Source organism: Zonotrichia albicollis, chromosome 3 (assembly GCF_047830755.1).
Source record: "Zonotrichia albicollis isolate bZonAlb1 chromosome 3, bZonAlb1.hap1, whole genome shotgun sequence".
NCBI lineage: Eukaryota > Metazoa > Chordata > Aves > Passeriformes > Passerellidae > Zonotrichia > Zonotrichia albicollis.
The window spans coordinates 61019097-61033882 of NC_133821.1; the positions used below are offsets into that span (position 1 = coordinate 61019097).

Sequence of the window (14786 nt, forward strand, 5' to 3'; positions counted from 1 at the left end):
ACAAATCAGAAGGAACCATGCCAGTTGAGTGGAAAGAAAATGTCTCTCCAATTCCAATACTATAACCCAGAAAGTCTTAAATATGTCCCAGATTCACCAGTGGCTAATTGCTACTATAGGACAAATCACCACTTCTCCCCAGAAAAGCTCTCAAAACAAGTCTTATGAGAGCTTAGTTTCCTAAGCATATGAAACATTGGGCAAATAATAAATTACAGTGTGACGTGTAGGTTTTTTCTGTTTATTCATAAATATAAAATTTATGAATTCAAAATTTCCAAGGTATCCTGTATTGTTTCTAACGGATACTTTGTGTTCCCAGTGATGTCTGAAGTTTACCATGCCCCACAGACCACTAGCTATTAACAATTCTGGCCTCAAAACATCCTGAATACAAAGAAGTGCTCAAGATATTCCTTCTCTACCTCACAAAGCCCTTAATCCTTCCAACGTAGATATGAGTGCCCCTTTCCCTACAGCTAAGCAGCCTAAGGCAGCTCTTCCTGTTTAAAAGGTGGCCACCCAGCCAACTGTATACAATTAATTCTCCACCACCAAAGGCAGCACACCGCCTAAACTCACTGTAACAAACCAGAAAGCCCACGCTGTCAGGCTCCACCCTGACCTTAAAAGCAAATGGTGGAAAATATTTTGCATTTGTATTCTTCTTCTTCCATTTGACTAAACCATGCAAGTGACCTGAAATAATAAGCATGGGCTGATTAATTACTGCATGTGCTCCCTTCTGCAGAGCTGAAAGGTCAGCTGGGGTAAAAGCAAAGGGTGACTTGATGAATAAGACTAAACACTCCTGTTTTTAAGCAGCCACCTTGTTCGATGAACCACACACAAACCAAGAAAGGGCTCTTTTCACTACATGCACTCAGGCTTAAACAGACCAGCTGAGAAATAGTTACTTAGTTACTGAACTACTAGCTCTGAAGATGGAGAAAAAGCCTCATGTGGGCCTCCTTCCCAAGGCTAAGCTCTTAATGGTGTATTAAATATGTAGACATCTTAGTGCAGATTTCTAAGGATTTCTCTATATTTACATAACAGTTGGCAGCTCTCTCATCTGTGGTTGGAGTTTTTGGTTTGGGTTTATTTTTTCTTCATAAAACCATCTGCAACAGTGTACCTGTTTTTACAGCTTTGTTTGTGTAGAAGAGGTGTTCACAATTGCATTTTCTCTTACTAAGTGCCACAGACATCATTAGTACTCTTCTGGGTATGAGGACACAGATGTACCAAACAGCAGCAACCATCCCAAGTGCATTAATCTGAGACTGCATCTTAGAGCTGATTTTAACACTTTCTCTGACATGACTTTGTTATTTGACTTTTGACATGACTTTGCTGTACTTAAGTGTTGAAACGCAGGGAATCATATAGTGTATGATTTTCAGAAGCTCTTCATGTTATGCTGATTGAGGACTGAAGAGGAAATCCAGAGGGATCAGAGCAAGACAACGCTGAATTAAGTCAGAAAACTTAAGACACTTCAACAAACAAGGAATATTTCACTCTTCTACTCAAGAGTGGTCCTCCTGTTCTAACCATGAGGTAGAGAAAATTTACTGTGAAGAAGTTTCAGCAATCCCCAACAGTTCTTGAAGTCACAAAAGTTAACACTCAGTCCATTCCTAATTTTGCCATCAATAATATCAGTCTTTCCACAGAGAAAAAGCAACTAGAGAGCAAGCAGGTGTTTTGAATCTAGCAAGATGATTACACAAATGAGTTTTTCAAGGTATATAATTATCAAATTCTTAAATCACTTACTTCAGAGACTGTAACAAGAGAAGGCAAGCAGACAGGCTGAGCCACGTAGATTAAGCAATGAAAATGCTAATTAAGAAAGTTACAGAAGGGAAAGGAAATAATCCAGTTCCTCTGCATTAGCATGTGGAGCCGTGGACTCAGTTGCTACGTGGTGAGGAAGACTTTTATAGAGCAAAACCAAGTGGAAACTAGAGCTCAGGCTTCAGAAGGGGAAAAGAGAGGGTCAAATTTTTCAGTGCAGTCTCCTGCCCTCACTCTTTACACATCCTTCTGCATGCCCAGGGGACAGAAGCAGCAGTCTAACAAAAAAAGGGGCAGATATTGATGCTAATACACACTCTACACTACACCAGCTCCCAAGGGGCTCCATGGACAGCGTGTCAGCCAGCTTCAAGGCTGAAGCAGTAAGCAAAGACCCTTATAAATCTAATCTCTATTTTTCTGTTGTTGCAAATGTACATATTTCACCAGGACCAGACTGAATACGTAGAATTATTTTTTCCAGGAGAGATGAACAAGCTTCATAAATCATGGGCACATCACCCACTCCAGGCTGACAAACTAGTGCACAGAGGGCACTACATCATGCATAAGTTTGCAGGCCCCTGGGAGTCTGGGAACACAGCTTCATTAAGCAAAAAGAGCTTACTAACACTCACTGCAAGGCTTCGGGGACCAGGTCTCACTGGGCCACTGTGAAAACTACAGCAAGTACAGAAAGAGCCTAAGGACTCATTGACTGCTTCGAATGTCACAGCCTCCTTTAGAGGTCATGTTTAGATCTGCTCTAGTCCTATGGAATATCACCTTTGCTTCCATATATGCTTTCAGGCCATTAAAGTGTGCATCATTAAGAGCTTCCTTTGCATTTCATACAGCAGAGGGAAGGACTTGGCTATGATCTAATTAAACAAAGTCACTGGAGTGCCTCCTCCAAATCTGTCCTCCTAAGACTACTGTACCCCTCTGCCATTGTACAACTATAGATCAAAGCAGCAGGGATGAATTTATCATGGCATAAAACATGCTTTAGCACAAAACCACCATATTTTCCTCAGCCAAAAGCGCACAAATAATCTGTGACTGCAACAGTAGCAAGTTATTTCACAATAACCTAGTTTCTGAACTAACAACTTATCTGGCAGCAGTACTTCTTGTTCAGGACATTCCTAATGGATGTAACACATTCAAACCACCTACTCCCTGTCCCAATATCCCTCTTCACACACTCTTTGCTTGCTCTGCAGTTTGATGCAAGTCTAGCTAAAGCAGCATTAAGAAATTGAGAACAGGGACATGTCAAGATGAAAAGCTCTCCCAGTAAAGTGAGTAGAGTAGGGGGAAAAAAAATAAATCTGACTGTGCCCCATCACCAGCTTTTTAAAGACTAAATCTAGCATGTGCCAACAGGCCTAACAGCAACCTGTCACTGAAGTCCAGAGACACTCAGCTTGAGTGACTGCGTCTACAACATGAGCTCTCACCTCCTATATGCCTTCTTAAGAATCCTCAGAGTTATCCTAAAATTTACCAGGAAGCAGAAACAGTCCCAGAATACTAAGATATTTTCACATGTGTATGGTCTTGCCAAGATGCCAAAGTTGTTCTTTTCCAAGCACTACTTGCCTGTATAGAGTAATAAACTAAGAACACTAAAGCAGGCTTTACAGTAAGAGCCTTAGAAAAAACAGATACAGTGAGCTACCAGCTTGAAGGACTCATTCAGCTTCCAGTAAAGAAACTCTCTGACATCTCTTGAAAAATCTTCTATATTCTACTATAAATTTTATCCTTCAGCTTGCTAGGAATGACCTACACTGAAAACTAGGGGAGCTTAAGGAAGTTCTGAATGTATCTCAAGACATCACCTTAAAATTATATGTCTGAAAACCAGGCTTCACTTCCCTACAGTTCAGGCCCTTTATTACCTGCTATCAAACTGCTTATTATTTCTCTGTCTGTTAATACTCACACCCCTGCAGCCCACTGAGTGCAGTTGTTAACAGAACGGATTGAGAAGGCAGCTACAAATGCTTGAGCGCTCGTGGAGACCCGAGGGCAGAGAACAAGCAGGGCACACGTGCATCCTCAGAGCTGTGGGCACTGCCCAGCTGAGGCCACAACTTGGGCTGAACTCTTCCTGCCCCTGCTGAACACAATTTATTGTCTTGTGTGCCCTTGATAAATAGATAGTAGAACAGTCAGAACAGGGGGTTGCATTTATTAAGTTTAAATACATTTTAGTGCGATTCAGATCTTAATTCAAGGAAAGGCTGCAACTTCTCTGTCCATTGGCCCAAATTAATCTCCAGTTAACTATTGGAATGCACCAGGATAAAAATTTTAACTACTAAGTGACTCAACTGTAAAACATTAAATGTGTGTCAACATTTTACCCTTCAATTCATTTGCCTCCTTTTACAATGAAAAGAGTGCAGAAAACAAGCACACTGAAATAATATGTGCTCCTTTAGTTTCCCAGCAATATTTTTTCCAGTTATCTGGACAAGAACACCAATCTTTTGTCTTCATCTCTAGAACAGTACTGTAGTTCTATAGATAAAAAAAGCAGCTGACCTGTTAAGCAAAAGAAAATACATGCATGTTTTAGTTTTAGATAAGACTAATACCAACATCCTCCTCTTCACACCTCAGTCCTCTCTCCCAAAGTGTTCCAGGGTTACCCTGATATAGAGTTACACCAAGAAATTTCAGCTGAAATCTGCTCTTTAGTTAGGCATCCCAAGTATTTACAGGATTTGAAGGTAAAGATTTTAGTTTCCTATTTTTCCTTTCTCACAGAAGGAAAGGTTGTGAAGTTAGTTGACACCACCTTCCACATCCCAATATGGTCTGGAAAAGACAACAAAAACTAAAAGAAATAAATCTAACAGCCAACTCTGCACCCAAAGGGACTCCATGGTTTCCCACAGCCTTCTTTTTTTAACATCATTGAAATCAGTTTACACCTCCAAATTCAGTGATTCATCCCTGTGTCATGACATTGGTTTCAGTACCAGGTAAAAACCCAAATCCTAGCACAGGATTTTAACTCACTGTAGCCATCTGTTTCAAGAGGATTACATGGATTTTTTTTAAAGTGCTAGACATATTAAAAATAGCAGAGAGCCATTTCAAATGCTTTTGCAGCTACCTTGTGTTAAAAATATCACTTAAGTTTGAAAGTCAAAGCTACACGGCCCTATAAATTTGCTGTGTCTATTATGTCCTCTGACATCATAGAAAACCCAAAACTAATATTATAAAAGTGGTAGTACAAGCATCAGCTATTTATTAGCATCTCCATTTTTATTATTCATGACTAAAGGAAGCAGATGTAGTCCCTGTCTAAGTCTCATCTATCCTCAGGCTTTCATTTAATAGCATAATTATAATTTCAAATAGGGCAGATCTTCAAACACTGCTTCATTTTTATTTTGACAACTTAGTGTTAAACTTTTCAAAACCAGGAAGAGAACACTTCCAAAGAACATTTGTTAACAAATGTGAAAGTCTCATTCTGCTTCATGCATTGACTGCACACTTTCAGAGAACAAACAGCATATGCATTTCAGGCAGGTGGATAAATGTCTTTTTCCAAGACATTTTGTTCCTGGCCAATATGTGTATTTCTAATCTTTTACTGCCTAGAGAAAAGAAAAAAAATCAAACAAACAAAAAATTTCTGCAGCCCACAGAAATTTTGTTTGCTTTGATTCAGATAGCTGGAACTGATCTGCTTTCTGTCTGAGCTGCGATTTGTTCTGCATACACGACAAAAAATTGCTTCTATCCTATCCCCCCTATGCAGGAGAAGCATACATATTCTGATATACGGATATATAAGCATACATATTCTGATCTAAGAAACCTGTGCAATCTTCTTTGTAGATGATAAAAAGGCACCAAATGAAAGAAGCATTATCATTTCTATTTGATCAAATAGGTTGTTCAGTTATTGGAGATGTGTGATGGACTTGTCACCCTGGTAATATCATACCTCCCTAACCACAAGCAGGAAGAACATAAGTGAAGCCACACTTCAATACATGACCCAAGTTTTGAAAAGTCATGACAAACCTTTTGTTTCATAGGAATTTACTGTCCCTACTCAACATCAACTTTCTGTAAATACAGATCAGCTTTCCAGCCAGGCCAGAGGGGCAGGAAGTCAACTACTAAGGATGTGCACACAGAAAGGCGCGTGTGAATGCACAAGCTACTCCATGTTCCTTACCCCTCCCACTTGCATAATTTTACGCTGCCTTGGCCTCTGCTTTTGTTTCCCATACAAATGTTGGTCACTGGACACAGGTTTTCAGAACTGTAGCAGCTCTGACTGCGTAGCACTGCACAGAGACATTGCAAAACCCCTCACTTTGCACTATTTTCATATTATAAGTACTAAAGAATTCCATATTAGCTCTTTATTCTTCTTTTCTACTAAAAAAACCTCAAAATATAGGAGTTTCCTGTTTAATTTAGTATTCTTTCATTATTCTGATTTTTAAAAATAGCTGAGTAAAAACTTGTATCAACTTAAGTTGTAACCTAAAAGTTTGCCTTGTTTTCTATGAATTCATTTAATCAAGGTCTTCTAACAAAATGCTGTCTCTGTTCACATCCTCCAATAATGATTATTATATGAATTATTAATAAATTTAACTTCCATTTTTACTTTCCAGCATCATCTGACAGCTGCAGAATTCCTCAGCTTTGGTAACCAATATTAAGCTTTCAGAGGAATTCAATTTCCCAAGATTTTGGCGATGATACAACATATTACAGCAACAGCTTCACATCTGAAGTTCCAAATAGCTTTTGAAATTAAAGTGAGGTGGATGGTCTCAGCTTACTTTTACTGCTGCTCCCCCTCACAATTACTCCACAGTTCACCATTCCCATTTTTCCCTTCCTTGAACACTCTACTCCCAAGAGAAAAAGCCTGCAATCTAAGATCAGGAACAATAAAAAGGGAGAAATTCTTATACCCATCAAGGAAAATAGTTAAGCATGCATGAACAGTAATAACCCATCAGATAGTGCTAGCAACTCTATTTCCAAAAGCACTCATTTTCATTTGCGCCACTTTAACTAATAAATTCAAAACCCCTCAGATTATTCATTGTCATAACTTCACAACCTTATCTGGAGATTAAAGAACCTCATACTCAACTCACTTTCAGAATAATCCCAATATGACAGCCATGATTTAAGCAAATGAAAGTTGCAGACATCAAATCAGGCTGCATTTACCAGGACCTCCGATAGTTCAGTGGGCACAACTGCATCATGTGCTGGGGCTGTGCCCTTGGGAATGGTGCCACAATGGTCAAGGGCTGATTGATCACTGCTGTGTGCTAAAGGCAGGCACCACAACATAAAGCAACACCAGCAGCTGCTGGCCCTGTTCACAGCAGCTGTGGTGAGTTCCACCCCTCCAGGTTAGCTCAGGAGCCTGACACCAATTGCAGGGGGGGAAAATACTGCTGCAGCTGGCACCTGGGATACAGAGGATGAAGAAAAGGACCATCCCATACAGGGGCTGTGAGCTGGCATTCCATGAGAGGAAATTACGGTCAGATGAAGGTGTTGCACATAGAAAGCATGATAGCATCAAGCTGCTACTCAATATCAGACTACTTCCAGGTATGTTAAGTAGCATTTACAGAAAAGGAAATGAAAAGCAATTAAGTGATTACTACAGAGACAGTTCATAGTGAACAAAAAGGATAGCCTTATGACATAACTCAAAGTTTACAGAATAAACACAGGAGGACACTACCAAAAAGTCAAACACACACGCTGAACGACAAAATAAGACAGCAAAAAAGCACTTTCATCAAAAAATGGCTTATTGCTTGTTTTAGGTTTTTTTAAAATATTTTTGCTGTGTTTATTCACCAGAAAATAACCTAAATGAAGGTAGAGGGGAAAACACAAAATAATACTCTTGTTTTCAGGCTATGCCTGTACAAAGTTGAAAACTAAAGAGATTAAAAGTTATAAAAAGCACCACTAATTCACCCTTTGGAGAGTAACTCTGGCAGTGCTTCCATACCACAGAACATCTTTTGCCAGTTGTCTGGCCTAGAGTGGATGAAGGAAAAGAAATATTCTGATACCAAAGCTGTCAGTACTTTTGGAATTGGGATGTTGCACTGCAGCTGTTTTAGCAACTGCAGGCCCTAGCTTATGTAAAAGACTTCATTACAGACAAACAAGCCCCTTCCTGTTTTTTTCAGATTTGAAGTTAAAAGTAATTAGACTGAATGATGTTGTGAAAAAATAGATAATTGCACCATATATCAAGAGCATGGCTACTTACAACCAATAAGTCAACCTTAGTAAGTAATCTGGTGTTTTAGAAAATAATTAGTAACAAATTACTTAGATATTAACAACAGATACTGCAGAAAGATAAAACCTTCACTTTCATAATCTACCTTGAAAAAAAGAAAATCAGAATATCAATGTATTAGCAGACTGCTCTTCTGCAACCCCTTGCATCATGTCAGACTCTTTACAGTTAATTGTAAAGTGAAAGTACAACGGAAAACTACTACATGCATTCCACAACTAGAAATAACGTTTTCCATTTACAAATTTTAATTGGAAAGGCATTTAAAACGTCTCTTTCTGGAAACACGAAGAGCAAGGTGCTTACCTATTTCATCCATTATATTCAGTACTGAACACTCATTTGCACTGCAGAGGTCTACTGTGCATCCATAGCATGATCCATGTCACCCTGTATGCTTCAGTCGGCTTCAGTCTCCCAGCCTACATTAAAAATATTCAGGCTGGCAATTTTGCAAACCTGAAGCAGAAAGGAGGTGGTGTCACGGCAGAAAAAGGCGCAGGTTCAGAAAGCTGGAGAGCACATGCCATCAAGGTATCCTTTCGAGGTCAGAACTGACCCACTCTCGCCATTTCTGGCCCAACATCTGATCAAAATGGAGTTTGTCACATCCACAGCATCATGAGATTATATTCAAGGACAGGGAGGGGGGAGAAGTCTGCGGAGCACTTCCCTGTGCTCTGCGTCAATAGATTTGGGCTTAGCCTCTGTTAAGCAGCTCAAGCCACCGGTTATTGGTGCTGGCAGCTGTCTACCACACTGCCCCACTTCCTATTTCAAAACACACTGCCTGGGAAGGAGGCCTTGGGCAGCCAGCTCCAACCTGCTCCCAAATAAAATGGAGAAGTCACACAGTGGAACCTCCACGTTTGCCTTGAACAGCCCTTCAATTGTTTAAAACACATCCTCACCTTCCTTTTCAAACAGCTTAGTGCAAAAATCAGTTACAGCAATACTAAAAAATCCAACAAGCATTTCAAGATCAAAAACTGAATTGAGATGGGGCCTTGATTTTAAAGAATTTTTGCATATGTACATAAGCAGATTGTTTACTTAGGCATTTCCAAGATTTTAGTATTAAATATATTATTTGGCATTTTAACATTTCTTGGACATCAGGTAACTCTTTATATGTTTCTACTGGCTTGACAACAAACCAGCCTTTTCAACAATCATAATGCAGTCATTAATGTCAACACTTTGCTCAATATGGCAAAACAGTTACTAGCAAAATAACAGTAACTACTATACAACTTCCGTCATTCTCAAAAAAAAAAGCTAATAGCATATCTAAATCCAGATTTTAAGAAATATCTGTGCTCTAGAGCCACCTACTCTATTCTGTGTTTAACTTACCACTAAGAAATAACACACATCTATGTAATATGACCAAAACTAATTCTCCTCTGCAATTCACTCATTATATATTTTGTTACAAAACAATTAAAATCAGATTTGTCTCACCAACAAAATCATGGCATCGTTATACCTCCCATTTCAGTACCAACAGCTGACAAACATGCTGGTTCTACACTAACCATTTGCTAAGCCATAATAACTCCTGTACTCACGTGGCACAAGGGCTTCTCCCACCCACTGCGTGCTGGCCCATGCACAGGAGCTTAAAAAGGCACACAGCAGTCACAGTCCTGTCCTGCAATGTGAAAAGCAGCCATGTGGCTGTGGTATAACCAGGGAGCCTGGGAGAGTGGCATTAAGCATGTGCTCCTGTCAGAGCCTTCTCATGTGCCCTCAGCAATGAAAGTCCCAGGAGCACTAGCCAGCACTTAGCCTCTCACAACTTGGATCTACATCTTTAGATGAAAACATTCCTATTCTCTGCTCTTTTATCATTCATTTATTCCAATTATTGGTTCTGATGCAAATATTCTTATTCAGTCCTACAACTGAAAAAGTCTGAAACCAAATTTTGCAGGAGGACTGGCTACCCTGTCATTGAACTGTAACTAAGGCTCTAGAGCTGCTCCCATGAAACTGAGCCTGACGGTTCTATGGAATAGTAGGGAAGTAGATTGCTAAACACTATGTAATTTGAGTTCCAAACTCAAAATTGAGTGTAAATATTAATTACATTAGATTAGGAATACTAAAGACTTATTATCATAAATTTTATTACTTTTGTTTGGATGATGAGCAGCTAACTTGCTCTGCAAGAGGTCCCCCTGAGGTACAGCACATGAAGTATGGAAAGCACACAAACAAATCCAGAATCCAGTTCACTCGGAGCATGTCCAAGAACACTCCACTTACAGTGACTGCAAATCAGAATTAAAAACCTAGGGAGAGAACAGGTTAAACTAACAACACCCCTCACAGCAATCGTTCCAAAAGGAGTGTTTGTGTATTCTGATACATTCACACACAGTTCAGATCACATGGCCTGAGGAGGTAAAAGCTATTCTATCTCTGGCATGTAGGGTAAATTAACTTGCTAATTCACTTTCTAATGCACAGTTCACTGAGCATACAATTACATAAAAAAGGAGAATAAAAACTCATGCAGTCAAGCATATTAAATTTGTAAGGGTTTCTACATTATACAGAGTAGGGTTTTTAAAATTCTGATGAATACATATTCATAAACAAAACCACATAATTCACCTTTAAATCAAGTCACATGCACAGCAGTGAGCATATGCCATCTCTCTCTAGCACTGCCAGACAAAAGCTACATTGCCAAAAATAGCCACAGAGTGTGTTGGAGTAGCTGCAGAATGCCCTAGATACATTTAGGCCATAAAGATTGAGCAGCACTAATGCAAGTAAAACTTAGGCACTAAGGTTCATAACAGGCCAGGGCTGCAAGGAGAGAGGAAGATGAATTTCCATCCTTGAAGCTAATTTTTAATAGATGTTTAATCTCAGTTTAAAAGGGAGATTTAAAAGGCAGAAAGTTGAGAAATGCAGAGCCAGAACACATGTATATCTACACAAAACATTGCAGAAAAAGAACGTATTAAAACCCTTGGTAGAGGCTTTCTATGAAAAAGCCAGCTAAAAGAAAAAAAAATGTGCTTTTCTTTGTTTTAAGAGAAGAATATATAGAGAGTTGACTTTACAAGAGCACTGTCCTGTGCTCTGATAGACGTTTCTCCTAATCAGTTTCTGAATTGTTTTTAAAACAGGATTTCTTCCTACTCCTCTTCTGAAAGGAATAGGAAAATTAACCAGGTTTTTTCCTAAATCATGTAAAATACTTTAAGCTGAAAGAGCTAAACAGTAAAGATCAGAGAGGGTGCTAAGTGTTTAGGTCAGTTTCTATTGCATCTGGGCTGCTGGCAACAAGTAGGCCCCTGTCTGTCAGCAGGGTTCACTGAGAGAGCTTTAAACTCTTTTGAAGGGAGCTGGGGACATAGGCTCAACAGAGATTGGGTGTGGAAGAACTATAGCAACCACACTAGGAAGAAAAGGAGGCTAAAGAGAGAATACCTCAAACCAGCACAAGCAGCCAAAGATGCAACCACAACACAGGGTTATGGAGCATCCCTCTGCATCCTCACAGGGATATTGGCACAATCAAACAGTTCTGTAAGGTGGTTGTACACAGGGCACACACATGGGAGACAAACAAGAGGAACTGGAGATCTGTGTGCAGTCACAGGGCTTCGACCTCATCACAGTCATGGAGACATGATGGGATAGCACCCATGGGATGGGATTACTGGAATGCTGTCATGCAGGGCCATGCACTGTTTAGGAGAAACAGACCAGGAAGATGCAGTGGTGGAGTTGCCCTTTATGTGAGTATCAAGCTCTGTCTAGGGATGGATGATGACCTAAGGGTCAGGAAAAAAGGACAGACCAGTAAGAGACACGGTTGTGGTTGTTTGCTACAGGCTATCTGATCAGTAGAAGGAAGCAGATAAGCCCTTCTACCAGCAGCTCAAAGCAGCCTCAAAGTCACAGGCATGGGTTCTTGTGGAGGTCTTTAACCATCCTGACATCTGCTGAAGCAACACAGCAAAGAAGAGTCTAACACTAGAGAAGGTTCCTGGAAAGCACTGGTGACAACTTCCTGTCACAGGAAGTAGAGGATCCCACAAGGAATGGTGTGCTCCTGACATCATGCTACCAAATGGGGAAGGCCTTCGTGGAGATGGGAAAGGTTGGGAGCAGCCTTGGCTGCAGCAATCAAGAGATGTGGAGTTCATTATTAGGTGAGGAAGAAGCAGGGCAGCAAGTAAGATTATAACTATGGACATCAAGAGAGGTGACTTTAGGCTCTTCAGGGAATTCTTTGAAGAATCCCATAGGAACAGGCCCTGATGGTAAGGATTCATAGGAGTTGAGATTACTTCAGCCAGGCTCAAGAATGATGCATTACAATGAGAAAGAAATCAGGCCAGCAGGGCAAGAGACCTCCATGGATAAATGAACTTACTCCATTCAAGTAAGTCATTACTTTATCACAAGCAAGTGTCATCAGAGAGTCATTTCATAAACTTCAGCCATTTCATTTCAACAGATTTTGGATGCACTGGCAAGTGTGTGTATCTCAGTCAAATACTGAGAGTGACCAGAGCTAATCTCTGCAGTGGAGAGAGCAGGGTTCTGTCCTTCTAATGCCATCCTCCAAGTTAGCTCTGAGGAAGAAAGCTCAGTCTGAGTGAAGAGATCATTGCCTATATCAACTGACTGAGACAAAATGGATTTCCCCAGATTAGTAGAGGATTGCCTTACACTGGCAGGCAAGGCTTCACCTTTAGGAGGCAGACCAGCAGTAGAAAGACAAGAGGCATCTCCACACATGCCCTGCCCCACTTACTGAGTGACTCTCCATGTGGGCCTTCTTAAATTGTCGTGAACCACCTCTTGCTCTTCCTTTGTGTCTATAAACGTCTCCAAAATAAACTAGCCTATCAGTTATTTATCATACATGTATAGATGTATTCAATTTATATTTCCTATTCTTTACATGTTAAACCAAAAAGTGGATATTTGAACTACTTACTTTCTGGTAGACAGGAAACAATCACAATTATGGGGCTTAACAGTCTCCTGGCAAGACATGCTTTCGCTGTAGATTCAATGTCCTCACAAAATTATTTTAGCATATTAACAGAAAAAGCTTCTGAAAATCTGAACAGGCAGTCAGTTCCTTCCCCCCCACAGTGCCCCCCTCCCCAGCAGTAATAGTACAACATTTTTTTTTTCCTGTAGAAGTCAATAGTCACTGTGACATAAGAATAAGCAGAAGTCAGGTGTCCTTCACTGTTCTGTTGACTTTGCTCCTGACTCACTGTGTGAGCTCTGCCCTTCCAACTGCACACAGAAGGGCAATGCCCCCATACCCAAGAGCAAGCCAGTATATAAACATCAAAAAGAACAATTAAACAGAAGCATTAAACAGGTACTGAGAGCAGATCTCATGTTGAAAACACTCCCCAAACCCCAAAGAGCATTAGCTGAAAACAGCTGAGTGCATTGACACACAAGAACAACAATTTAAAGATCCTTCTTTGAAAGTTCAGTCTCTTACATGGCTGTTCTGAAAACAACCTATGTAAGGCAAAGCATGGCTGGACACGGGGAGCACGGCTGACAGATACCACAAGTGTTCTGCAATTCCCATTCCAGGAAGGGGAGAGAAGCACACCTCTCTCTTGGAGTTCTCATGAGCCATTTGCCAGGAATAAGACCTGTAGGTGATCCAGGTAGTCTGAGACAAGTCATTAGATGCTGAAAAAAGCCCTCTTTCTGCCCAAAAATGTGATCCAAACTTGCAAAATATTTATTTTTATTCTTAACCCATAACTGCACAATTGATCCCACAGTTTCAGTAAAAAACTTTCTCCAACTATTTTGTATGAGCCTTAGGATGCCAATTTGATTTCAAGGGGTTTTTTTAAGTGTAGTTAATGTCACTATACACATTTGGACTTCAGTTAGGCCTATATCCACAGATTTTGTTTTTAATCAGCTATTTTGATTAATAGTATGGTTATGAAGGAATTTACTTGAAGATGAGATTTGCTTCCCTTGTACCAGCGTCCTAGAAGAGGAGAAAACTTAAGAGTTATTCCACCCATTTAAGTACCTAAGCAATGATGTCTAATACACTCTTCAGTAGGAGGCTGTCAGGAGAGTCATGGCTTCCACTGTTGAGCAAAAACAGGCAAGTTTCAGTCACAAAAAATCAGAATTAAGCAGCAGTGCATGTAGGCTTCTGTAAAAAGAAGAGAGAGGTAGAATCCAGAATCTTGAAGTGCCATAATTTGCAGCTATGTAGCATTAAAGAAAGAAAAATATTTCTGTTTATTACCATCCTTACGGAGCTCCTAGAAATGCAGGCTAAAGCAGCTAAAGTTAGTTTCACTGTGATGTTATTACTGGAAAGACATAGGAACTTCAACAAACAGCTCCAGGATAGGCCATTTTCCTTAGGAAGTGCACCACCTTTTCCCAAATGCTTCAGCGTACTGCCAAAGTGTTATACATGTAACTGCTGTACAGCATCCATGGGAAGCAGGTACCCTTCAGAAACACTGTCCATTCACTTTTTTAATAAGCACATCTGTATCCAGATGTGACTACACACCTCCACATCTTTCCTGTGAGAACTGCCAGGAACTGCACCTTGCCTGATGTGCTGGTGCACCTTTCCTCCCAGCAGACAAAATTC

The 14786-nt window shown here is 40.2% G+C and overlaps 1 protein-coding gene across 8 annotated transcripts in view; it reads right to left on the minus strand.

The window, feature by feature from the left end:
- The window catches only part of MAP7 (microtubule associated protein 7), a 109284-nt gene that overhangs the window by 67620 nt on the left and 26878 nt on the right, over positions 1 to 14786 (minus strand). Inside the window, exon 2 of one of the 8 annotated variants that reach the window (XM_074537612.1) lies at positions 8450 to 8602. The exons of the other annotated variants lie outside the window; for them this stretch is intronic. Within the exon in view, the coding sequence (XP_074393713.1) occupies positions 8450 to 8462 (13 nt within the window). The 5' untranslated portion in view covers positions 8463 to 8602. The remainder of the gene's footprint in view (positions 1 to 8449; positions 8603 to 14786) is intronic. 8 annotated transcript variants of the gene reach the window in all.